Source organism: Petromyzon marinus, chromosome 24 (assembly GCF_048934315.1).
Source record: "Petromyzon marinus isolate PM22_M1 ecotype Great Lakes invasive population chromosome 24, UKy_Petmar_22M1.pri1.0, whole genome shotgun sequence".
Taxonomy (NCBI): Eukaryota; Metazoa; Chordata; class Hyperoartia; order Petromyzontiformes; family Petromyzontidae; genus Petromyzon; species Petromyzon marinus.
In genome coordinates this window covers 13,091,559-13,119,344 of record NC_133690.1, presented here as the reverse complement: position 1 = coordinate 13,119,344, position 27,786 = coordinate 13,091,559, and the positions used below count along the sequence as shown (strand labels likewise).

The following is a 27,786-nucleotide window of genomic DNA, read 5'->3' as shown; positions in this document are numbered from 1 at the left end:
TTCTCTTTGTAACTTTTTTTAAGTGATCTGTTGACCTGTAAATGAGAATTTGGGAACAGTATTGGGTTAGTGAATATAATGTCGGTGTGGAAACTGAATGTACGCAATGAGGATTGTTTGCAACAAAAACAAATTTAGCAGAAATCGATTGAGAATGTTTGGCCTCCAAATTAGTGATCAATAGCCAACTACGGCGTGTTGTAGAAGGGCATTGCAGTAGGCTGGTATTTTTAAGTGGCAGGGAGACGTGCATATTGTATTTTGGGTTATTTGTTTACCTTATATGTACTTTGCACTATCTATCGTGTTTTTGTGATGTTTGTTGTTCTGACCTGCCCCGACTGGACATCTGTGAAAAAAGAGCTTCATAGCTCATCGGATTCCTCCAGTATAAATACATATTCTGGCTCTGAGGCTATTAAGATGAACTCCCAATGAAGATTTTCTTTGAGGAACTACTCTTCATGGAAGGACCCACTTAATACATTTAGAATGAATGTAAACAACCACTTTGAATGTATTCTTCGAATATGAAAGTTAATTATTTATTTGTTTGATTAATTATTGACCAAAAGATATGTTATGCACCAAGCATAATATATCGAAACAAGATATTGCATTGCCACTGCCCTCAATTTGTAAACAAAAAAACTAATCATAAAATCATATTTTTTCTGGTAGGTCGATATATTATACAGAGACGCTGTGTTCTACTCTTGGAAACCTCACCAATCACAGCTCACCACCTAACAAACCATAACATCAACAAATCTCACAATACCAATACAACTCTCCCCAGTATAGCCTTTAGCAGGCTGTTTTGGCAAGTGCCGTTGGGAGGCACCTATGAAGGCCAGAAAGGTACATGAGGGGGGTCCTTTGGCCACAATCAAACCGGAGCCACGGTGGTGAGATGTAAAACTACCTCGCCTGATATACAGGAGGTCGTAGGTTTGATCCTACTGTATATTTGGAGTCTGAATGTCTCTCTCCCCGTGGTCGCGTGGATTTATCTCCGGGTCCTCCGGTTTTTCCCTCCACATTTGGAAACAACATACATTTAGAGTGTTTGGCTGCGATACATTTCCACGTGATAAGTCACTTCGCTGAGCTGCCATTTAATACCAGGTTGCATCTGACAAAGAGTTATATAGTTCAGTGGCCCTTAACCTTGTAAAATAAAATAAAAACATTGTTTATTATTTTAGTTTGCCCAGATACTCGTATAATGCTGAATAAACTTAGGGGAGAACCAGAGCCAGCTCAGTTAATCACAACTGAGGTTGGTCGGAATTTAACTCGGGTTACCAGGTTTATTGTGCAGTGCGCTGACTACTACACTTCTGCTCCCTGTACACCAATACAAAGACAAAGATCCCCCGCGTAGCCTTAACAGACTGTTAGAGCAAGTACTGTTAGCGAGCAGCACCTATGAGTCCTGACAGGGCACACGAGGGGCTGGGCGGCCAGCACTGGGCCTGGCCCTCTTTTTCTCCCTCGTAGCGATGTTTATACATTGCACCACGTATTCATTTATGGCTGCGTCGACCTAGGGGATGCCCAGGACTGGTTCAGATAATCGTCACGCATGTTAGCCATGAGTGGAAATCGAACTCTTTGTCACCGGGTTCGTAGTGCAGTGCACTAACCATGGCACTATTGCTGCCCTCACGCCTATGCAAGCACACACACGTACACTCTCATAGCAAAGGGGAATCAAAACGATTGTTAAATTATGCTGTGTTCTGTAAAATGTATCTAAAGTCATTGTCCTGTACGTGCATTGCTATATTAGAAAACTCCGCATGCATGCAGGTTCATTATAAATGCCTTAATGGTTATTCATGTTCGAGAAAACAACAAGCATCTCTGTCCCTAAGTGCTGCTTTACTTTCCCTTGGGTTTCAAGTTTCAAGTTTCATTTATTAGGTATAGCCCTGTGAGCCATGCGGCTCTTGAGTCGGGTGCAACCGCAACAAACAAAATATGAACAGAGAACATCTTAAAGCGACGATGCGCAACAGAAACATCCTGGATAAACCAGCAAATCTTCCAGGAAAAAAAACACCGTATTACAACGCTGTGTGCAAAAATCCCAGTGTGATGCAAGACAAAGAATAACAACCATGAGACAATTTAGATTCAAGTTATCAGGCCAACTCCGCACTTCCCAAGAAACATGGTTTAACCATATGTTTTAGAAATCACCAAAATAAAGCTATAAAATACAATGTAGCAACAGTAATCATAGGAACTTTGATTCAAATTTAACAATAAACGATATACATAACATGTACGAACAAACTTGCAGCCATATCTGTCAGCATGACACTCCCCGTGTATGATGTGTGAGTGAGTCAATGGTAGTGAGTGTACAGTATGATGTGTGAGTCAGCGTATGATAAGTGAGTCAGTGTATGATGTGTGAGTCAGTGGTAGTGTGAGTGAGTGTATGATGTGTGAGTGAGTCAGCGTATTATGAGTGAGTGTATGATGAGTGAATCATTGTATGATGAGTGAATGGGTCAATGGTTGTGTGAGTGTATGATGTGTGAATAAGTCAGCGTATGATGAGTGAGTCAGTGTATGATGTGTGAGTGAGTCAGTGTATGATGTGTGAGTGAGTCAGTGTAAGATGAGTGAGTGTATCACGGCCTCCTCCACGCCATCACGGCCTCCTCTCTCTTCGTGGGTGAGGACATTATGAAAATATAATTACCCGATAGCAGAATCTTTATTCAGGTGGCCCGAAAAAATCCTCATTACTATGCAACAATAAATACAACCTTCAAACGAATGTACGGTACTGAAAATAATGCCAATCTATTTATAATTACGTGACATATGAGTAAGGCACAAAATAAATAAAAAGCCTTAGTTATTTGCTAAATTTAGACGACACGTTGTGAAAATGTCGTCGTAATTAATAATGTATCAAATAAGTTACGACAGTATTGCAGGACTTAATTCATATGCGATATTATCGGTATTGTTTTTCATTAATTTACCATTGGATGAAACTGATATGTATATGTGTAATACAGGATGTCACAAAATTCACTACACATAGGGTTATTTTAACAAATCACGGAGGGTTGTTTCATTAATTTTAACAAACGTTTAAACTGACTTTCATTCACACTAATGCATGCATGAATTCTCTTTTCAAATTAATGTAGGACTTTTTTTTAAGATTACAAGTGTAATGTTTGAACATTCATCAATGATGTTTCGTGCCAATTCATTCAATTCGGGCTTCTTGGTCGAGATTTGCAAACGACAGATTTGAGGTAACCCCCACAGGAAGCATAAAAATAGATTTCAATTGCAATAACTTCAATGACAAACAATTATATTTTTAATGACGATCTTAAAGTACATTCAACAACCCTACGTGTCCTGACTTTTGGGCCGTCCGGTATATTTAAGTTCACTGCACGGTCGCATGACACGAAGGCATTGCGCGTACATTCCAGATACTTCCCGCAAGATTCGTGTTATTGTTGTGATTTTTTTGCGTTGACATTGCTCTGCGTTGTTGCATTGTCAGCTGTAGGGGGAGCACAAACAACAACAAAACTCAAACAGCCCGAATAGTAAATATTTATTTACATATACTGTAAATAGGTTATGTTTCCGGCAATGGCCCTTCTTCAAAGATGCTATGAAAAATACATCTCTTCTGTGGAGAAGGACCAATGGCTGAAACGTCACCTATTACATATTAATATACGTCTCAAGTGAGGGTAGTGTTATCGGCGAATGCGTTGAGTTTTTGTTCGCATCGGCTGGCATATTATATATTTTTTCCCATCGCTCTGTCCACTGATTCCACATTGACCACTGATGAAAAATTCATGGTGGGACAGAGAGGGGCCGAAGGGCTTGTATTCTCAACCCCTTGGCTGCATTCCTTATGGATTTTTTTTCCACACAGATAATGCAGAATCACGGCGTTCTATTTATAGGGGCCACTGCTGGAAATCGGCCGCAACATCGGCAATGATGCGCTGGAATTGACCGCCGTTGTGGGCATTATGGATCGAGCTAAATATTCATTACTCCGAAGCTATACGGTGTTTTTTTTTATATATAGCAAGTAGTTCCATCCAAAGCATGCGCTACTTCAAACAATGTTCGCTGTGCGATTGATTTGCTTTATCCAATCATTCTTGTCCCATTCAACATGTAATTGTCATGTTGTAAAAAAAAGTTTAGAAACATTTACATTTGAATAACAGTCACTCGACGTGATTAAGACGTGGGTGAAGGGGAGGGGGGTAGGATTTTGGCTCGCTACGCTAAGATTCCATGGTGAACAGAATTCGTGATGGCTATTAGAGATTGCTAACGCAATTGTATCTGCAGGTCAAATAAAACATTTTTTTTGCCAAGATTAACCTCAAAATAACATTTCCATGGATGCTTTGTGATTACAAATGTTCACCCAAGCTTTTGGGTCAAAGGTTAATAGTATAGGTTGCAGTATTTTTGAAAGAATCAGAATATTTATTTATACTGGAGGAATCCGATGAGCTATAAAGCTCTTTTTTCACATATGTCCAGTCGGGGCAGGTCAGAACGTTACAACAACAGACAGACAGTACAAAAACCCCATAGTTAGTGCAAAGTACAATGAATATAAACATGTCACCCAAAATACATTGCACTGAAAAATACCAGACTACTTTAATGCCCTTTTATAAGACACCGCGGTTAGCTATTGCTCACTGATCTGGAGGCCAACATTGTTAATTAAGTGTAGCTAAATTGGATTTTGAGGTTAAAAAATCCTCAATGCGTACATGTGGTTTCCACAACGAAATTACATTCAATAAGTACACACATTCTCATTTACATGTTTTTTGATATGCCGTATTACCATAGGTCATATCATATTTTCTTTATTTAGCAAACAGATTCTTCAAATTAAAGTCGTAATCGTTAAAACACACACACAGAGCTAGATTAAACATTAAAAAAATCATAATCCACCGCAGTAGTTTATTTAGTGACATTCACACGCTCGTCTTTAAAATTACCTTTCTAATTTTGAGGCTAAAAAAATTCCTCAATGCGTACATGTGACATTCACACGCTCATCTTTAAATCACCTTTATAATTTTAATATTTTATCCACGTACATATATATCTATTTTTTTTTAAAAAGACCATTTCACCGCGATGTGGCCTGCGCGAAGCCCTATTGGGGCCTGCCTCTGCGCTCCGTGAATCACACAACGCCTCTGAGCGAATTCACGTTGCTAGGGGAACCCGGTTGCTAGGCAACCCTCCTCGGCCGCCTGCGTCAGCGGCCTGCGCCTTGACGTCAGCGGCCCCCTTTGTCTTGCGCCGGGCACGTGGTGCGCGGATTGTCGCCACTCGCTGCCGAGGGATTTAACCCCCTCGGTGCGGGTCAGCTACCGTGCCGAGCAGGTCGCGCGCGGTCAGGGCAGGCAGGGGAGGGCACAAGCCTCACCTGGCATGCTCCAATGAAAATAGCTGTTACGAATATAAAATAAAAAATAAAATAAAAATTGAGATTTTTTTTCCCCCCCACCCACCCCACTGATCTGTGTTATTAATGTCATTTCTCTATGATTCCAAGCATTACAGAGATATAGTTACAGGCACGCGCTTATTGCCCGCGCTCCTTCAGCGGGGAGGCTGAGCTCGTCGCTGACTCAACGCCTCTCGTCTCCGCAAATTTGGCGATTTTTGACTATAGATACAATTTTGGAATCATACAGAAATGACATAACACAGATCGGTGGAAAAATATACATTTCTATTTTATAATTTTTCACTTTTCTAAACAGCTATTTTCATTGGCGTTATGACAAGTGAGACTATGCCTCCACCTGCCTTCCCTGACCCCACGTCCCTGGTCTCAACCCCCCCCCCCCCAAAACCCCACCACCACCAACACCCCCCTCCCAAACCAGTTAGCACCTCACTCGCTCGCTACTTGCTCACTTCAAGGTGTGAACTCCCTCGCCTGGTGTACAGGAGGTTCGTGGGTTCGATCCCGACCCTGACGCCTGCTGCTGCTGTATATTTGGAGTGTGCGTGTCCCTCTTCCCCGTGGTCGCGTGGATTTTTCTCCGGGTCCTCCGGGTTTCCCCATCCACATTTAGAAGCGACATGCATTGAGAGTAATTGGCTGCGATAAATTTCCGCATAATGAGCCACTTTGTTGCGCTATCATTTGTGGCCAGGTCGCGTCTGAAAAAGAGCTGTATAGCTCAGTCGGCCTTACCCGGTAAAATAAAATAAAAAAGTAAATGGTTTTCTGCTGCTGCCAGCATATCCAGAAGGAAAATAAAAATGGCCTTTAAGTTTAAATTTATAAAATGTGTTGCTGGGGCTGGGATATTGGTCATATTTCACGTCCATATGGCAAAGACGGTCCCCAGAAACTGCTACTAAATGTATCGACCCTCCAGCAACATAATGGGCAGAATCAACCTCCCACTGGAAGTTAAATTCACAAACTTCCAACCAAGCACTTGATGTGCCTGTGATGGTAACCATCTGGTCACGAACATAGCGTCCTAAGGGTTAAGTATATTTTTTCCAATTGAAATGATAAACAACCCAATTTTGGTTTTGGCTAAAATTGTTTATATAATGCATTAGAAAGGTTAATACACACGATGACTAAAGGAGCACATATCCTCTCCAAGATATCTAAAATAAATAATTCCTTAGTTTTATGACCATATTGTTTAAAATGTACGAAGAACGTTGAACTAATCCGTTATGTTGGAACGCGATAAGCACCTATGCTAAAACACATGAACGTGGTGAACATCGATGCTTTGCAGCGGGCTAATTTGGTTGCCCGCTGGAATCAACGCAAGACGCTTCAACGTTCGTAGACCGATGACAATGTTGACGGGCGAGGGTGTTCATTAACCACTTCTCAAGCGCATGTAAACCACACACGCACGCACACACACACACACGTGCCACCCCCCCCCCCCCCCCCCAAACATTTACCCACTGCCTCCGAAGCTCTTGATAGGTTTTGTTTAATTTCACGTAAAAATGTATATTTTTTTAAAACTCGCGTGAAAGTGTTAAGGTGCGTTTGGGGGGGGGGAGGGACCAGACTTGAACTGAGTTGGGTCGCAAGCTAAACAAACTTCACCCCTCGTCAGAGACGCTCTAGGAGTGTGTGGTTGCCAGCGTGCACAGCGACGGTTTTAACGGAGGGCGGCCGCACGCCACGCAAGCGCCGAATTTAACGCCGCAGGTCTCCTTAAAAATGTTCCAAGGCGCCTGACAACCGGGTAATGAATTAAACAGAGAATGCCCCCTTTTTTTTAATCAAATGCAAGCGAGTTGCCGTGAGCGTCAGGCATGAAGCGGCTAAATCATGCTTTGAACAGTGCTGGAAAGCACTGGGGAAGCAAAGCCTTGGTGAGTTTGTGGGCCGTGAAAGACGTTTTCATGACAGGGCTGCAATGAGGTGGATGGAGAGGTGGTATGATAACGTGATATACAGTCATACAACTTGAAATCAGCTCGCACTTAAATGCAACTACATCTCAAGATGCTGTACAAAACAGTGGGACCTGTTTGTCATGGGGTACAAGGAGTTGTGTGTTCTTTTTTTGAGACTTTTTTTTATAGAAGACTCAGTCCTAGGCAGAGGAGAAGAGAATAGCCTTGAGCCTGAGATTGAACAGGGAGAGGGGAATCAGGAGGATGAATGGCTGGTGGGGAAATAGAGTGGCAGTGACCTCAAACTGAGTGAAGGTTGACTTGGGTCTTCAGAGCTTAGAGTATACGAGGGGGAGTATTGCAGACCTGGCTCCAGCTCCTCTTAGATGGCGGGGAGGTGAGCTCTTATGTGTGGGGGGGGGGGGGGCACCAGAAGAGCGTGTCACCGCAAAGGAGAGTGAAATTTTGTATAGGCCACAGATGATGCAGGGTCCTAACCCAGCATCGCCCCCAGCCACCCCTTCTCTAGAGCCGGCCCAGAAGTTAGTCAGTGGCGAGTTCGTGGAGGAACTTTGAAGACGTTGAGGGCAATGTTTGTAGTCGATCTGGGATTACATTGGCAACCGGCGTGATATTGGAGATGTGGTCATTTCTAGATTTAAAGCTTTCGTGACTGCTAGGATCCATACTCTTTGGTTCTATTGGGTAAAGTCACGTAGGTGATGCTAATTCCTTTGTCAAGGGGCACCTCTGCGGATGTGTATTCTTTAACTTAGCTATTTCAATGAGCCATTTCAATGCTAAATTATATGCTAATTCCTTTGTCAAGGCGCTTGGTCTTCTTTATCTTCTCACACAGCTTAAAGGTCGTGATCTAAGCGTGGCTTCTTCCACTCCAGCGCTGTCCTCCAGACAGGCTCGTCCCTTCACCTGATGAAGGCCGCTTGTGTTGTGGCCGAAACGTCGTGATTTTTTGTTATTTTATTTTCACCTACGTGACTTTACCCAATAGAACCAAAGAGATGTGGTCATGTTTACAGGTGGAAACAAAACCCGAATAGAAAGGATGGCAGTGAAAATAGGATGAGCGGGGGTAAAAGAAATTACAAAGCCAGACGTATTGTATAGTTTAGTCAAAACGACACCGACACTCGCGGTTGAGAGGCGGAAAGAGAAACGCGGATTCGAGGACATAGGCAGGTTAACGACATCATCTAAACAATTCGGAAAAGTTAGTGGGTTTGGGCAGGACAAGTCACTGGAAAGGATGTTCGTCGATGATTCTAATGGGAGCCAAGGAATGGAAAGCGTCAAAGGAAGGGGAGACACAAAATCAGTTGATTTGCAGGTGATCGGTGGATTCTTACATTGCACGTTTGTGGCAAGTGGCTTGGGGAAGCCGTCGTTCAGCAGTGGATTGACAATGGCTGCTTCTGCTGATGATGACAACGATGCCTTGTCAATCTACGTATTTGATTGCTGTTCAGGGACAATACACGGCAGTGGCATTGCCAAGACTGCAGTGGCCATAAAAAGAGAGCTCAAAGCTGCAGGAGCCCTGCTTTGTCATCCCGATGTCAATATAGGACCTGATTGTAATTGCTCCCTTTGCAACGCCACTGAATGTGCCACTACGCTTCATTTAAATCAGAACTCTACTGGTTTTGGTGAGCAGCTTACAATGTCCGGCTTACTGCCTTCACCATTGGCAATCAAAGTTCGAAAAGCATTGTAGATGGGGCATTATATATTTAGAGAGTATGTAATCTATTGTTTACAATGTTCATTATTAGTGTGTCAACAGTTCAGTCGTTGCGATGGGCAAAAGGCTTTGTGTGTGACTTCAATGGTTGGACAGTGCTCATTTCTGTTGCAGGCCCTGAGCTAATGGTGAAAGTTCCATATTACTATGGCAGGTGCGAGTCTGTCCATAAGAGGACTGCTGTTAGCTTGCCACAAAGTGGCGCTGCCTTTATTAACCCAGGAGGTGCTGATGGGCTGAGTAAACCCCACAAATTGGGGATTTCAACTCACGGGCTTCCAGTTGCAAGTAGGGACCTTTCACTATTCTGGAAAATCGCCCGGTGATGCTGGATGTAATTACCAGCGAAACGTCGTACTACTCAAATTGTAAATGTTGTGGATTTACTCTCCAACACACCGGTGGGCTAAAATAGTAACTAATTGGCGTTTTGTTTACGTGACAAATCCCTTACTAATTGGCTGTGTCGGGTGGTGGAGGGTTACGACACATTTATACTAACGCGCGATCTAACCCAAAAACCTTTATTATGAACGGGGCCTTTCCGCCCAGCAGCCACCACGATAAATGCCGTTTAGAGAACATTATTGACCACCCAGGAACGCGCTGACGAGGACGCCCAGCGCGGAGATGAAGCGACAGGATTATGCCTTGTGCGGGAGCGAGATGGATCGCGGCGTCACGGAATCGTGAGAGATAGCGGTGGCATGGAGAGGCCTTCGTTCAGTTGCACGCAAAGCAAAGGCCAACGATGGCGAGGAGAGACTCTGCTGTATCGGCAATCACTTGCAGGTGGAGTACACGCTTGAAGGTTTTCGTAAATGTCTCCTTTTGTCTCCGTCGATATCGACGATTCTTGTCAGCGTCGTGGTGGTTGCTGTCTCCTCCGTTGGGATCTCCGATGTTCGTGCAGGCCGGTGTTTCTCAGACTTCCCATAATAGAGGTTTTGGGTTAGATGTTTTGTTCACGTTGTACTAATTGGCTGTGTCAGGTGGTGGCGGGTTTAACGACGCAATTATATTTACGCGAACTAACCCAAAAACCTGTATTACGGATGATATTGGTCGTGAAAGTCTACGTGTTCAACTTTCTCGAACTTTGTTTGGCCCGCGGACCGCTCATCCGATGCAAACATTTCCACTGACCACCCAGCTCTCCACCCATGATGACAAAACGCAGTCACTTCTCTCTCTAAATACCAGCAATACAAAATGATTCAGATTATCGGAACATGCCTTTTTTTTACGCAGATATAAGTTAGCATTTAGACCTTAGGATTAGGGTGCTTATGGCACCCGTGGGCCCACGTCCGATTAGCACGGCCGGCTACGCATGGTGCAAAAGAAGTCCATCCTACACACACATAGGATCGTTTTATGACATTAAATATCACGAGTAAAATATCAATGAATGTCCGAAGCAAAAGGTACAATGAACGTTGTCGTTATTGTCCGGATCAACCTGCGATTGCATCACAGAAGCGCGGACCACCGGGAGGACCCGCGTGGCCCACCGGTAGTCCTGGAACCACACTGGTGTGGACTGATGCGGACACAGGCATCTGGTTAGGATATATTGTGAGTGGGTTGAAAGAAGCTGTTGCGTGGAAGCCCGAGGCGATTTTGCATGTATCCCAGGAGGATGCTTATGGCACCCGTGAGAACCACGTCTGTAATATTTCTGAGTAGAGATGCCGTGCCTGTTTTAGCCACAAATTGGTCGCATTACTGGCGCAATGCCTGAAGTTGCCGGCGCCTTCCCTCAAATTAATTGCCGTCCTTTTATTGTGGAATTTGAAGCAGCGGCTGGGGAAATTGATTAGGGTGATGTATTCTCACCCATCTATTTTCATCCACTCCAATTTTCCCAGATTCCAAACTAAAGAAAACAGTATCATTTTTTTTGCCATGTGTTTATTTTCCTGCTTGGGAAACAAAGTTGTACGGTTGTTTTTTTTTAGTGTGTCTGTGCTGAAACGACAACATTGTTTATCATTTTGCAACGAAAATAATGAGATGCCAAGCTCAGCAAAGTCACTTTGCCAGAAGCTGAACCGCAGACGACACACACGCGTGGCACGACATCGGGAAAAAGAGAGGACAAATGTGTCACACCTGCGTTTTCTCATCTGCGGAAGAATAAGAGAAAAAAAACGTTCCTTTGCTGCGCAAAGATAAAGAACATCGCATGAATGTTCTTCAAGGACAAAAGGGAAATGGTACAAGCAGCCACTTCTTGGTCGGGCAAGAAGTGAGTGACTGTTAACGTGCAAATCACTTGATGTTTTGCCATCGTCATTATTCGTGATTAGCCATTATCAATCCCCTGCTGAATGAGGGCCTCCCTACACCATCCTATCCCTTGTGGTCCTGGGAGGCCAGAATACATTTTTCTCCAGCATGTGAGCTGAGCTAACTGCTCCATCTCCGAGGTGGTTGTCCCATTTCGGACATGTTCTCTCTCATTCTGCAGCTGCCAACCCTGTTTGGGATGTGTCCTGCCAACTCAATTTTTTGTGTCGGTTTTCTGTATTTGTGTCTGTTTTCTGTATGGTAGTTTTTTTGTATGGTAATCGGTTATCTGTATGGTAGTTTTTGTGTCGGTTTTCTGTACGTGTCGGTTTTCTGTATGGTAGTTTTTGTGTCGGTTTTCTGTATGTGTCGGTTTTCTGTATGGTAGTTTTTGTGTCGGTTTTCTGTATGTGTCGGTTTTCTGTATGGTAGTTTTTGTGTCGGTTTTCTGTACGTGTCGGTTTTCTGTATGGTAGTTTTTGTGTCGGTTTTCTGTATGTGTCGGTTTTCTGTATGGTAGTTTTTGTGTCAGTTTTCTGTATGTGTCGGTTTTCTGTATGGTAGTTTTGTGTCGGTTTTCTGTATGTGTCGGTTTTCTGTATGGTAGTTTTTGTGTCGGTTTTCTGTATTTGTGTCGGTTTTCTGTGTCGGTTTTCTGTATTTGTGTCGGTTTTCTGTATGGTAGTTTTTTTGTATGGTAGTCGGTTTCCTGAATGGTAGGAAACAATTTTTCTAAAACTGATTGCCCCAAAAGTTGGTTGACTTAGAAAATTGTCTAGTATTCAGTTTCCTATTATCTTTCCCAATAGTGTATACATATGATAAGAGCATCGTGTCTTTATAATTCTTCAATAATTAGATGATTGTAATGTACAAACTCCATCAGGGAATTGACATTTTGACTTGACTTCAAATAATAAATAATGCATAACCCTCTATAAATGTATTTTACGAATTAATGTTTACGTGCTATAAACAAGAGCCAATGCCTTAAACATAACCTATTTTGTTTGTTTTACTTCTATAAAAAATGTTTTTTTCTTAACGGAGGCTTCCACACAGCTTTGGTGTCATGGGTTGCTGTTTGACCATACTTCACTCAAATTGTCAGTGTCGGTTGGTGACATGAAGGCCCATAACTGGCTCAGATACCACTTGGCCACTGATGTTAGCCGTAGCCAGCAATCAAACTCAGGTCACCGGGTTTGTAATGCAGCGTGCCAACCACTCTGTCACCACATTTATTAGCAAGCATCGTTCATATCTAGAGTTTATTTTAGTTCTTTGAGATAATATATGTAACTGCTGGATGTAGTGATAAAAATATATATTTGCAACGAAGCAGCCTAAAATTATTTAGAAGTTGGCCATATATCTGCTTGTGTTGAAACACTGTGTCATGGCATCGAATATCTAAAATGTTCTCATTAATTTCTAAAAGCAGCGTGGCGTGACATTCCGACAAAAAAAAGTGTCTTGCTTAAATATTTAATGCATCGTTATCAGTTTGCATAACAGATCACCGCGTCTACAAAGCAGACAGATTGACGACGTGCTGTTGGCACACACAGCCGACTTGGCGCTTAATTAAATTGAAATGTGAAGATACAAACACAAGTGTGCCACCTCCTTGGCACACCATCGGCAGCACTTTGCTCCCCCCCCCCCTCATCTGTTTGATTGAACACTAAGGGCAATAATTCATGGTGCTCTGCCTGATTGAATGGGGCTCCACGGGGGCGAGATGTTAACTCTCTCGCCTGGTATGAAGGAGATCGTGGGTTTGACCTTGACCCTGACACCTGTATATTTGGAGTTTGTATGTTCTCCCCGTGGTCGCGTGGATTTTTCTCCGGGTCCTCCGGTTTTTCCCTCCACATTTAGAAACATGCGTTGAGAGTATTTGGCTGCTATACATTTCTACATGATAAGTCACTTCACTGAGCTATCATGTTGTTTCTGACAAAGAGCTCGATAGTTCAGTGGACCTTACCTGGTAAAATAAAAAAACATAGTTTCGGTTGAATGGCAAAGGCGCTTAGGACGAGACTCTCTTGCTTCACAAGCTGAACTGTTGCCAAGAATATCAAGCTCAGACCTTGATGAAGACTTATCAGTATTCCAATCAAGGGTGAAGCATCGACCTAAGTTGTTTTCATTGTAATCCTTTAATGTCTCATTATAATACACACGTAAATGTTTGTATGGTTATCACACACACAATTTGTAATCTAGAGGTCACCGGGTTTTATTTCCCGCCAAGGAATTTGAAGAAATGGTGTCGGTTTCTTAAATCCTCCCACCTCTGTCCACCCAGGTGTATAAATGGTTGTGGTGGGTGATGGGGTAAAGTGTGAGTACTCCCACCTCCTACGAGACGTCTGGCCCAGTGTGGAAAAGAGGCAAATACCCTCGAGCAGGGCCCTCAAGAGCACTCTCTCGTGGAGGCACTTCTACCAGCAGTGGCGTGAGCAAGCAGTTGCAGGGCTGCGCCCTTTACCTTGTATACAAAAGGCTCCTTTAGCAATAATATCATAAAGACAAGTAAAGACCAAAAAAAAGAAAAACGGTGAATTTTGTTTAATCCTACATAATCTTAAAATTACAAATGTGTTGATTTGCTTGTATTGGAAGTTATTTCAAGTGTTAAACTGAATTCCATTTTGAAGCAGACGATCCAGATAAAAAACACACAAATATTTATTTAATACAATGAAAATACACACAATCTGCAATCAACGGCATTTTTCATTGCGTTCAATTGCAAGCACATAAACACACACGCACACAAAAGCATTCCATTGATATCTACACAATGTATATATATAATCCTAACTTAATCATGTTATTCGATTTTATTTTCTCTAACATGTCGACGGTACAGTATTTACATTATATTCTAACCAGCCATGCATAATTAGCAAAAAGCATGTTGGCAGTCTTCATATCGAGTTTTACATATTGCACATGCAACACAGCGTCAGGTTAGCAAATACCGTATCAACTATCACGTAACACTGGTGGACCTGAGATTACCACTCGGATGTATGCAGGAGAGAAGGTCAAGTCATTTTTACGTCCATCCCACAATAAGCTTGCACAGGACTGGGATTGCATTTTATATACCGCAGTTGAAAATGGCCAGGAACAAATGGACGGAAACGTGATGTACATCTGATTTTAGCGACGCATTATTTCTGCAAGTCCCGATGCACGTGATTGACTCATTTTAATCAAGGTCATCTCTTGTATCCGTGCGGTCAACAATGCAACGTTAACCAAGGGACGGGTGCTATGCGGCTTTCTCGTCTAAAACCTCGTGAATACCGTAAACACGTGATCCTGTGCTTGTGTGTTTTTTGTTAGGCTGAGCTATAGAGAGGGGCTGTTAGGCATAGCTATAGAGAAAGTGCTGCGATGATTGGTGTTTACTTTGCTTCAGACCACATCATTCGGCAACGCGAGGGAGAAGGTAATGTTAACAAATGGTGAACATTGCTAGAGAGGGTTTCTGTCCTTCGTTTGAAAGTGCGGGATAAAATTTCACGGTCAGCAAAGAGTGGCCAACGTTGCATAAACGACTCATTTCCACATATTTACATAACCAAGGCTTTTGAAGTCGAACTAAATAAGTAAACATTGCACATACATTCAATTAGATGTGACATTTTTTTTGGCACATGTTTGCATATTTATAAGTAACACCGTGAATATGCAGTAGTGGTTTTTATGTAAGGTTTAACATGATTTCACTTATCCCAGAGAGGCAATGTAGGCAAGGGTTTGTCAAAAATAGTGAGACACGATGTTTACTTTGACAAATAAAATAAACATAGATATGTATCCTAGTGACAAAAAAAATCTAAATGTTACATTTGAACATAAAGTCAACTGCGCAATTTCTATCAAATATAATTGTACTCAACACACTGGGGAAAATGTGAAGTTAAATATATATCCCGCATTAAGAGTAATGCAATTTTATTTAAAACTTTGTTTTAAATGATATAGACAGTAATTTGTTTGCCGATGGGAAATGTTATATTAGAGCAATTAAACCTGCTTGTACATTGTAAATATAAACGGCATGGTTGATAATGCATCGCTGATAAAGAGAGATGTATAAACGTAATATTGTGGTATAGAAGATTAAGATCATTTCCAAACGTTTTTTCCCTCCCGAGAACATTATTGGGACGGAGCCTGAAAAAAGGCGATGAGCGTTAAGTGCGTGTGGATATCGTGCAAAACCTGCACGGTGCAAAACACTTTGTAAAGTAAAGCACGGCGCATTGAAATGCAACCAATTTTGCTCTAAAAACAAATATTCAGTCACAGCATAGCTGCATTTAACACAGGTTCATTATTACAGCACATGCAAAAACGCCGAATATTTAATAAAGATCAGCCGTATATTTACAAATGGTCCCAATGATGCTACTCTAACGACACCGTTGTTAAAATGTTTTAAAGGCGGATGAACCATGTACGATAAACACGGTGAAGCATCCGCTGGGATGCAGGAGCAAAGACATTAATCAACGCTCACCACCCCGTCCATCCCATCGGCTCTTACGCAGGAGAGGTCAGCTGGAAGCAAATCTAGAGGGGGGGCGGCGGTGGGGGAGGGGGTCACGTTTACCCGCAGCCTCCACGAGTTAAACATCCGCCCTAGTTACGCCTTCATCCTTGCTGACTACGCTCACTAATTCGCTCTCACTAATACCGATTTTTTTTTTATATATATATCCATTGTACAACCGAGCCAGGCCGGCGTCGCTCGGTTGGCGCACACGGTTGCTTTTCCACCGCGGAAGCCAAGCCGTGTCGCCGACGTTACACGCAATGAACAAGTCCAACACGCATGTCGGCGACGCCGTGACATTGTCTCCACACACGGTATACGGACTGACGTCACGTGCCATGACGCGCGTGGGTGACTCTGTGTCCTCACACCGTGTACCGACCGACATGCACACACGCACGCAAAGGATGCGCAATTAGCCCCGCGCCTGGCCCCTGCTTGGCCACGAGCTAGATTTACATGCGCTGTGGAGCCGGTACGTCACGGTCTAGTTCTGGCTCGGCACGGCACAGCGAATATCAAATGGAATACCATCCGCGACCATGATAGGCCCGTGCTTGCTTGGCATGGATGTGCCGGTTGAAAAGGGATAGAATCAGTTATCAGCCACCCTCGCCGCCCCTCGCCGCGCGCATCTCAGTTGACGAGGTGCCACATGGCGATCTGCTTGCGCGGGTTGTTCACCATCTCCTCCCAGTGCTTGCCCTCGAGCCCGCCTGCGCGTGCGCCCACCAGGCAGCGGCCCAGCGCAGCGGCGCGCCCGCTGCGGTCGTAGTTGACGAGCGCCAGCTCCAGGGAGACGTTCTGCAGCTGCTCGAAGGGCACCTCGAACATCACCACCTCGTTCCACACCGGGTTCAGCTTGTACTTGACTCGCTTGGTCTGCTTCTTCTTCATGCGCGTGCCCTGGTGCCAGAGGCTCATCTTCACCGACAGGTCTGTCGGGAGACGGGGATGGGCCGGGGAGCGTAGGGGGTAGGGGGGGTTGATAAGAAAGGAAGATTAGGTTCAAAGTTTTCGCCGTGCCGTCAGGCATGTGATTTACACGAGTGGCATGAGGTCAAAAGAGACAATTAAGGTGGCATTCATCTCCATTGGCAGCCCTAAGCCGGTGAAGGATATTTTGCATTCACTGGATTAGACCAGCGGCTCTGTAGACTGACCCTGTAGCGTGACCTTCAAGGGAGGGGCGGGTGGGGGGCGTAACCATATTGTTACTGGAAAATAACGGGTGCACTTCTTCAATTGGGCTATGAGTCAATTCAGCTTTTTTGGTATACAATATTTAGATGGGTGAAATATTATCAAGGTTCATCATCGGTTTACTTTTGTTAAAACCACGGTTGTTTATGTGTCCATTAAAAAATGAATATTTATAGCCACTGCTGGATGAAGGCCTTTCCACACCACGGCGGTCACGGGAGTGCCAGTCAGTGCAGGTTGGTGACAGGACAGGCCCAGGACTGGTTCACATATCACACGCCACTGATGTTAGCCATGGTTGATGATCAGTCTCAGACTCGCAGGTTCGAAGCGCAGTGTACTAATAAACACTCCACTATTCCTCCACTCATGTACACATTGCAAGTTTAAAACAAGGCTGTTCATGTCACGCACCTTGTGCTGCTTAATCGTATGGCAGTCACGTGTGTGGAAGTAAAACTAGTTAATTGCAGTGGACTGTATGTTAAAGAGGTGTTGCCGAATATATATTCTGTAAAGGCGTCAGAGGTGTGTAATAATTTTACACTCTCAGTCGGTAAAAATGAGCACGCTCTATATCAGAAGGCCAAAGGACCTTATTTAATATTCTTATTTATTATTCTAAACTCTGCATATTAAAAGAAATGGGATATCCTATGGAATATAAGCGATGGAATATACATTTTTAAGTGAAACTGTGTATTTCAAATTATACGAAAAAAAGGCTACTTTTGCCAAACACTTTGTAATGCAAAAAGTTTTGGGCATCTCTGAAAATAAATACTTCGACAAAAAATGTCCGCATCATAACATTTACACATAGATTTATTGCCACGGATATAATTTACATTGCACGAAAGTATGTTTTGGTGATAAATTATAATGCGTAAGAGTGTCATTACTCATACATCTACATTTATGGGATGGATGTTATGAATAACTTTGCCTTCCATGCTGAAATGTGGCTCTCTCAAAAAAGTGGCAGGATAATTACACAAATTCCAAGATGTCTGGTTTACATTACCATCCACTAGGCCCTGTTTTGCTCTCAAAATCAACTAGCATGCGAAAATTTCAATGTAAAGAGCAGAGCGCATACAGACTGGCCGCTTTGTCTATCACAGCCATAGAACTAGAGCCGCTGGCTTTTTAAGCCGGACCAGTTTCACGACCTTAGACGTACACTCGTACCTGTCAACCCCTTATCAGTGCCTACCTTATTGTGGCACATTAGGAATGGACCACTCTTTAAATTATTTCCCTGTGCAGCAAGGGAGTAAAGTGTGGTTCTGTGAAAGTCCTGATGTGCTGTGCAGTGCATCAATGTATGTGTGTACGGCAGCATGTGATGACTGAGTTGGGCCTGTAGGTGGCTGGCAGGGTTATTGAATAACCGCCCTTGTACACCAGTCACATGGTTAATGGCGACTCGGTTCAAGAATTGCTGTGTGTGACACCCGTGCCGTTGCATTTTACAGATTAACCACAACAAATGTGTTTGCCCTCGATTTGGAGCACCTGCCCAACGTCCTTCATTTCGAGTGTGCAACATTGTTACAGACCAACTCAGACCTGATTGGTCACCCCGTGCCCTTAGAATCCTAACGTTCATCCTACAAAGTCCCATCACAAGGTAGAAACGCAAACAAATAGACAAAATAAAATGTATTGCCCGTATTTAAACGGCTGTACGCCGTATGGACCTGAAAACTCAATTTTCCTGTACAAGAATACAGGGTAAGCCGTATGGGTTGACACGGTAATGACACTTTAGACCCCGTAAAAAGACGTGGGCCATTGTCAGATAATTACTCAGCCAGTGCTCTTCTTACTGAGGCAGAGTGTGTCAACCAATTAGGAATGTAATTCTGAAATAAATGTTTTTAGAAATATCTCAACTTTCTTGATCATGAAGATGCATTCACTTGTGTGTACAAGTAAAACAACTGACTGATTTGCATTAATAACCCTTTTTATTTCAAGCCCTCTTGATGTATGAATGTTGAACTTCTACTGGACCGTTACGGAGCCAACCGTGCTAATTGGAAATGATGATGATTACATACGACACATATTCTTGGTCAGATTCTTGGTCAGATTTATTTTACTTTGAAAGTGAGGTTGCTCAATGTTTTGTGACTGCCCAGCCAGTGTGCTGTGAGATATATAAAAATTACGTACAGACAACAGAAATTGTAATTTTTTAAAGAACTGCTACGCGTGCGGGCGTGTGTTTTGGGCACCAGGTGACAAATGAGCACTGCATGTATCCTCTCTTGGCCACAGTCGTACAAGCTCCTTTTAAAAATAACAAAAATCAAAGTATCATCTTTGATTGGCTGCTGTGGTGGGTGTGCCACCCATTGTACAGCGATGATTGATATCAGAGTCTGTCATTGCTCTCTGTGCATGTGCGCAGGCATTCACGCAACGCCATCCAATTAGACACCCGTGCTGGCCCAGGATTTATAGTAAAATTACAAGCGAAGGGTTTATAACATCAGTAGTCCACTCTTGGCTAGAAGTCCGCAGTCAATCCCTGTATGTCTTTGCAATGGCCATGGTAAGTTAACCTTTATTCCCAACAGTGCACTGTACACCTCCGATTAGCACGGTTGGCTACGTACGGCGCGAAAGAAGTTCAACATATGTACACATGTCTTGCTGTCATACGTTGGAAATTTCATCATGATTCAGTACGAGCGCCTGGTCAGTGATAAAAGCCTTGGCTAGCGTACCGTGCCAAGAAGCCCTTAGAGCAAGTGGAGGATTTTGTGCTATACGGTGATAAGCACTGCCGACAAATATATGCAAATATCAATGGTTAGAACGTCCTTTGGTAAACACAAAGTGTACATGTAATTTGTTGGCAAAGAACCATTGGCTGAAATCTCAGCCAGCTGTAGATTTGTCTCAATAGGCAATGTAAATTATGATGATGATGATGGTGGTGATTTTTTTAATTTCTATTTTAGATGTAAACGAGGGACGGAACGCTCCGGCAATTCCTTGAATTTTCACGGTCTAATTGGGAAATATAATTCAAGAACTGATCATTTGCTTCTAAATTGTGGTGAATGGTAGTTCCTCTCGATGGTTTCAGGGGTGATGTAAGTCCATTACATACAACATATAAAAATCGAAAAAGTAGTATTTCACACGTGATTCAAATCACGTGTCCTGAGCTTAATCATTGGTATTGATACATGAATGCATCGATCCACCTATAATGGCTATGCTCCAACTAGAGCTGGGACAATTAGCCATTAAAATCGATTGATTAAACAAAAAAACATTGAAATCGACTTTTTTGTGATCAGTTACTGTGGCGCTTTTAAAAATGGCTGCCACCCCGAAATCTTGGCTCCTGAAGGCAGGAACCCCCCTATAAGCCACGCCCAGTGTGACACAGCAGCCGATGATGCCACTGTCTTCAGCAGGTCCTGTCAATCACCTCCCCAACCAGCGGCAAATCTTAGAACAGAGGTGAGATTTAATATTTTTCCCCCCAACGATTTTCGTGTTATTCGATCAGTCGCGCAACCGATCGGGTGATCAGTAGCATAATCGATTACTTGAATAATCGGAGAGAGAGCCCTGCTCTACTCGTAACATCATTCCCCAAAATAAACCTCGGTGCGAGCTTGACATCCACTAGCCAGCACGCCCAGGCCAGCGAAACGCACTCGAGTTGGTGCTCTTGAGGCACCGGCTTCCCGCACTGCAGACAGCACTTTAGATATGCCAAATCGAGAGAGCCAGCCAAAGGGGGATTTGTCGTCGACACGCTGGCTCCGTTTCAATCGCCGGACAAGAGCTCTAATGCACTTTTCTAGGAAAAACCGTAATGATATTACCTTACAAATGTGCCGCTCTGCGAAAAAATCTGGGTGACTCATTTGGATAATTGAGGTAGCATTAATCTCAATGCCTGAACCCGCTGCCGAAAATAAAATGCTCATAGGGTGCTGCTTTTGCGAAGGCACACGCGACTTTACTTTGGAAAGTGCTCTCATAAGAGAGGCTAAGATGTAATGCATACCAATGAGGTACATATGTGGTAGGTACAATGTCAGCAATTAAATTCTTCAGTGCGGAAAGATGAACAGTGACCACTGCTTCAGCGCAGGTTGTAAAACGTTATGATTGAGATGTATCTTTATCTTTGAAGATGATTAAAGGCTATGCATGGAGACTACAACAGATGTGGCACAATTTACAAAAACTTAAGATGAGAACACAGCATGTCCATCATAAGTGGAATGTATTCCACAAATTTGAGGCAATGGATCTGGCCCAGGCAGCGATGACCTTGATTTTTTTTAACAATGTAATTTAAGGAGGAGTGGTGACACAGTGGTTAGCATCATTAACCCGGTGATCTGGGCTCGATTCCTAGCCACAGCTGTCACCAATAGTCATGCCCACCAGTTTATAATTTTGAAAAGATATATAAACAATGCCTATGATCAGGATTTCACAAGCTAAGCATGTTTAAGCCTGGATAGTGATGGGATCAGTGACCGACATTCATAAAACTCATGGTGTGGGCTTCTGTGGTGGCTACATTGTCAACAGAGAGCAGTCCGAAAATAAAATGTTTTTTCTACTTTGGTATAATCCAATGTCTAATAGTCCCCACCTTCATAAACCCGGATAGACCAGCGTGGTGAAGTATGGTAAAATTATCCCCATTACCTGAATGGTGTGGGGTCAGGGGAGCAGGGGGAGGCCGTCATCCAGAAGGGAATTGACAAAAGTTGGTCTGTACGTGTAAATACGAACAATAAATTGTGGATTTTACAGGGCGTCTAAAACGCTACATGCAGCGGCATCGCAAGACTCCGTGCAGTTTTTTTTGTTCCCCCCCCACCATGAAAATCGCAATGCGAAAACGTTTGCCCGTTAAGTACTTTCCTGGTAAATGGCAGTGTCAATGATGATCGTGGTGAGATGCCCTCACTGGGGATGAGCGGTGGCTCTAGTTCAAGCAGGCAGTGCATTTTCGACTCAGGGTTTGTGCTTACGGGTGACATGAGCAGGTTGATTAATTAATTCGAGTTTCAATAGGAACGCAGAGGAAACAGCGAACGTGCCAGCGGCTGCTGGGCTGCCCGTACAGAATCTGTTCTCCCTGGAGGATGCGATAATTTATTTGGCAAAGGAAACCTGAAGTGGCTCTGACTGGCCGGGCTGACCTGGAGCCATTGTAAATCCCCGCATTCGCTCAACCGTGGCTCGTGTGCCGTGGTGCGCGTAGCCAAGTGAGGCGTGGTGCCCACCAGCGCAGTCTTTCAGGTTCCCAGAGTTGAGGCTCCTCGCTTTCATCAGCACCACCACCAAGCGGTTGGCAGTGGGCAGATACCCGATGGCAAACAGCAGCTCTCCCACATTGATGTCCCCATCCTGGTTTTTGAGACACGGAGAGATGCACGCATATACAACATCGAATAATATAAATTGTTGATTTTTAAAAAAATGTCGTATTGGTATTCCACCGCCCCTCCTGTTGAAGGTTTCCTGGCTTGGTTGAGAAGTTTTGATTGTGGTCTGGGGTGTGTAGACCTACTGGACTCATTTCTCTATTGTGATGACTTTTTCGTTGTTTGTGACTTTTGCTTTGGTGCCATTTCTTTATTTTTTCATTATTTTTTAACTTAGGTTGGTAGTAGAATTTTCGTTTGCTTGGAAGTAGCTGTATATAGGATTTGGTTCTTACATATAATTAATGTACGGCGTTATGGAACGCAATTAGCATGAATAACGCGATATAAAATGAAGTGTTATTATTAAATAGTTGAAATAAGAAATGCAAGGATCGTTCAAGTTGAATCTCCACTTTTGTTATAGATTATCATAAAAGAATGACAATTCACTGAGAGATTGTGAAGTGCAACTGGTAACACGTGGTAACTTCTGTGTGAATGTGATGTCACAGCTTTGCAAAGTTGGCCACGATCAGCACGGTTGTCGATGTACGGTGCAATAGTTCAACATTCATACTTAAAAAAAGCAGTCTGGGTATTTTCAAGATTACAGAGATCAATGTGCTGTGTGCAAGCTTTGTCAGATGACGTTTCTATCAAAGGAAAATGTCAAACAAGTTGAGGGGCGGTGTCAAACAAGTTGACATTTTCAGGAGGTTTTATATACAGTTTGGTAAAATGTGTCTCTTTAGCAGAAGGGTGTCTCATCGGTGTAAGTTTTAACAAGTAAAATGAATTTGATAGAAAGGTAATGATGTGAAAGCAGATACCCTGAAAGAATTCTATACTTGCTGGCATTTGGGCATTTTACGGCGGCAATGGGACACTATACGTTTGTGTAGCAGGAATACTTTCACATTTTCTAGAACCAACTTGTAGAGGATGGACAGCTGTGTCTTAAAAGTTCAACGACAATTCTAGATTTGAAGGTTTCGTGATTGCAATGATCCATACTCTTTGGTTCTTTCGGTAAAGTCACGTAGGTAAAAATAAAATAAAATAAAAATAAAATTAATCAAATCACGTCGTTTCGGAAGCAACAAAAACATTTTTACCACTACAGAATTTTTATTTTTACTTTGCTGTGGTTGTCCCGCCTGATGACGGAAGCTTGTGTTGCTTCCGAAACGTCGCGATTTGATTAATGTTATTTTTTTTTTTTATTCTTACCTACGTGACTTTACCGAAAGAAAGTTCAAAGACAGCTTTTGAGTCACAGCGGTGACAATTACGTCTGCTGTCTCCCGTCCCAGCGGCGTTATTAAGTAGCCAAGTGGCGTCGCGTAGAGTCCTCGTCAAGGAGCAGAGGCCATCATGAAAACTCCGGACATCCTCACAGCAGCGGATGTTTTTGCGAACCATCGAACAAAGACGGTCACCGCATCGCGTGCTTTCAGATGTGCTTCGGGCGCCATCTGGAACGTTCTTCCTTCCGAAATTATGACGCCACTAGAGCTACTCACTTTTAAATCTAGATTGAGAAAACTAGTTTCTTTAGAGCAGCTTGTTGCGTTTAGTCTTTCGTCCTTCCCCCGCATCTCCAATTAGCATGGTTGGCTACGTACGGTGCGAAAAAAGTTCGGCATGCATACAATGCTCCTGGAGTTTAAAAAATAATGTCCTGAAAGCAGGGCCGCCCCGAGGTTGCTTGGTGGCCAGGGGCTGGAGGCCTGGCATAGAATGCTTGCTGCATGAGGCCCAGGCCCGCTTTGGGGCTCTATTCTGTGTGAAGCCCACAGAATGTTGCCCCCTTTCCCCCACCACTCTGGACGGCCCTGCCTAAAGCCAAGTGTCCGGTAAATTTGCCATCATTCCCTCCATAACTCTGTCACTTGTGCTTTATGAAGCTACCAATCAACCGTCACCAATGCACGAGCAATGTATAGGGTGCTTGTGACCCCCAATTCATTCTCAAAAAACGTAATGGTTTTTTTTTGTTAGGTAAGGTTTATTTAAAAAAAGATATAAATATGCAAAGGAACAAAAAATGTCAGGGGTCAATTAATTGGGGGCCGCAAGACATCTGGACTAGCCTGTGGAGCGGCTGCGGTTCGTCACTTTTCTTCTTTAAAGGCGGATGAAATAGGCAAGAGGAGAGGGGGCGGGGGGGAACGGTTTCAAGATGGGTTAAACCAAATCGCGTCGTCTGAGCAAACCAAATTGGCGACGCTCGAGCCGAATGAACAAAACAAAACACGCTCTACTTTCTGCGTACACGCAGTGCTTGCGTAGATCTTAAATGGGGCAACATTTGTCAGCCCCGTCAGCGTGCAGGTTGTTTCAGGCCGCGTGTGGAATGAATCAGATGATGGAGAGTTTGTGTCACCCCTGTGGCAAAGCTAGAACGCTACATCTCACAATATGCCTCGCAAACGATGAATGTGCAGTGGACTTCTCCAGTACGCACGCGTGAGGATCTGTTTCCTTAAAGTAACAAGGGACGAGAAAAACATTATGCCTATGCACGCACAACTGCAATCGCTCTCTGACATGCACTTGCCCAGGATATGTTTAACCAGCGGTTATAACGGTAGCCAGGTGTGCAGGCCGCAGTACATCCGTGGGTCACGATGAGGCCGTGGGGCTCAGATAGCGGCACTGCCTGGGGGAGGGGGGGGCGCCTATCAGCTGGCCGAGCCGGGATGCCAAGGTTGGGGTCCTTTTGGCGCTGGTTTGCGTCTCTGCGTTGTTGGCAAACCCCCCCCCCCCCCTTGATCAATTCGGTCGATTATCTATAGCAGGGGGGCGGGCAGGCAAAGTAACGAGAAGAGGCATTTTTTTTTCTAATTCTGGAGAAAAAAATAAAACCTTAATATTAAAAAAATCCGCAATGCAACGTGGTGAATATGCGACGGTGGTCCTGGATAAATAACGGTCACGAAACGGTCCTCAAAGAGCCGCAGGCAGGCTCCGGAGCCGCAGGTTGCCGACCCCTGGTCTATAGGGTGAGTACTTGAATGACAGCGCAACTTTACAATGAATGTTCAATCGCAGCGCCCTCCCCATTGCGGACAGATGGATGTACGCATGCACGCATGTTGAACTTCTTTAGCGCCGTACGTTGCCAACCGCGCCAAATCGGAGGTGCGGGACGGTCAGAGCTAATGCACGGAGCATTCTCGTCCTCGGTCGGAACACCTTCAGTTTGAAAGCGTTAATACCGTGGCGTCTCCCCCTCCACCGATTGCACGCAAACTACGTACTCGCTCTAACGCCTTGAGATCCACGGAGGTGCTCCGTCCCGAGTGGACGTCCACGTCCGCGAGCTTCAGCCGGATGTCGCCCACGAAGTTGCAGCGGGAGAACTTGTCGAAGTCGTAGAGGGACAGGATGAGCGTGCTGTCGGTCAGCTCCTCGCAGGTGAGGTTGAAGGTGAAGGCCTCGTTCCACACCGGGTGCACCGTCTTCTGCTTGACGGACGTCTCGCCCTTCTGGCACACGGTCTTCGTGTAGAGGCTCAGGACCACGAACGGGTCGCAGAAGCCGGCTTTATCCGTCTTTGGAATCCCCGAAGCTGTGGATTAAAAAAAAAAAGAGAGAAAGAAAGATGAAGTACAATAATTCATTAACTAATATCGAGACACGATGAACTAATCTGTCACAATCTTGCACGGTCCTGCAATGTGGCAATCTACCTAACACGTGTACAAGAGCTGATTTCATCCCATGGTGGATGTCCTCTGAGCACATTCCAGTCCTCGGCTGCCATTATTCTTGCCATCATTATTTTTCATCGTACGCCATCATCCCTTCTAGCGAGGGTTGACGGCTGATAGTTAATGTTCATTCTGTGTATGTATGTTGAACTTCTTACGCACCGTGCAAAGCCAACCATGCTAATCAGAGGTGCGAGGATAGGACAACAACAAACTTAACACACAAAACAGCTCTAAATAAATGAGTTTTACATTTAAATTTAAAAGTGCATAACTCTAGTGGCCGATTAATATCGGAAGAGTCACAGACGGCTGCAGAGGCCCATCTGAAAGCACGCGATGCAGTGACAGTCTAATTATAATACAAAGTGGATGGCATTGTGTTTTGGTGTTAACGTCCATCATCATTACCAACATCACCATCATCAGTACAAATCGTATTTTGGGTCTCAATTCCCATACTGGCTTGTAGTACTTCGTGGCATTTGTAGTTGCGGCTGAGGATGATGATGATGACGATGAGTAGGATGATGATGATGATCAAAAATGTTCTCGCACCTTCGATAATGACGACGCGTAATTCGCACATTTGCTCGTTGTACTTCAGCGAGAAGTGGAGCTTCCCCTTTGACCTCCACACTTCTGTCTCTTCGCTTTCACCTGGCGGCTGCTGCTCTGCCGCGCTCGCAGAAGTGTTGCAAGACCCTGAAAAACACAAAGCAAGCGAAACACATTCCTGCGGAGGGAGCTGGTAGGAACGTTGGGTTGCTCGGTCAATGGCCAGGGTCAACGGCGGCACCACGTGGTGTATTCCGCAAATATGCCCGACTGTGAGGGCGGGCACAAGCCGGCGTGAGTAGGTTAAACGTTGAGTTTTATAAGAGCACCACGGGGTGATCAGCCCCTCCCCACCTAGCCCCACCCCTCCCACCCCCACCCAGCCCCACCCTCCCCACCCAGCCCCACCCTCCCCACCCCCACCCAGCCCCTCCCCACCCTCCCCAGCCCATCCCCACCCTCCCCTCCCCACCCTCCCCAGCCCCTCCCCACCCTCCCCTTCCCACCCAGCCCCACCCCTCCCATTTTATCTGGGTGTCCGGATACACGTGGACAGACATCCATAGACATACACAATGAATCCCCTGCCTCCTGTGAATTAATCCCGTTTGGGCTTCCAGTCCACTACGTTTCCTACCAGTATAAACAACCGTTTGAGCAGGTGCTATGGTATTACGTCACGGTGGGGAGATGTTATCTACTTCGCCAGGTATACAGGAGGGTCGTGGGTTCGATCCCGACTCTGACGCCTGCTGTATATTTGGAGTTTGCAAGTTCTCCCCATGGCAGCATAGA

The 27,786-nt window shown here is 44.3% G+C and overlaps 1 protein-coding gene and 1 long non-coding RNA gene across 4 annotated transcripts in view; one reads left to right on the top strand and one right to left on the bottom strand.

Annotated features, from left to right (window-relative positions):
• LOC142928914 (uncharacterized) overlaps nt 1-27,786 on the top strand; it is a 93,707-nt gene that overhangs the window by 5,664 nt on the left and 60,257 nt on the right. The gene's annotated exons all lie outside the window — the stretch shown is intronic.
• Nucleotides 14,186-27,786, bottom strand: part of SYT13 (synaptotagmin 13) — a 40,400-nt gene continuing 26,799 nt past the window's right edge. For both annotated transcript variants that reach the window (XM_032959968.2, XM_032959967.2), the window contains exons 3-6: nt 26,992-27,138; nt 25,981-26,291; nt 22,574-22,697; nt 14,186-17,026 (exon numbers count right to left, since the gene is read on the bottom strand). In XM_032959968.2, coding sequence (XP_032815859.2) covers nt 16,725-17,026; nt 22,574-22,697; nt 25,981-26,291; nt 26,992-27,138 — 884 coding nt within the window. In that variant the 3' untranslated portion in view covers nt 14,186-16,724. The remainder of the gene's footprint in view (nt 17,027-22,573; nt 22,698-25,980; nt 26,292-26,991; nt 27,139-27,786) is intronic.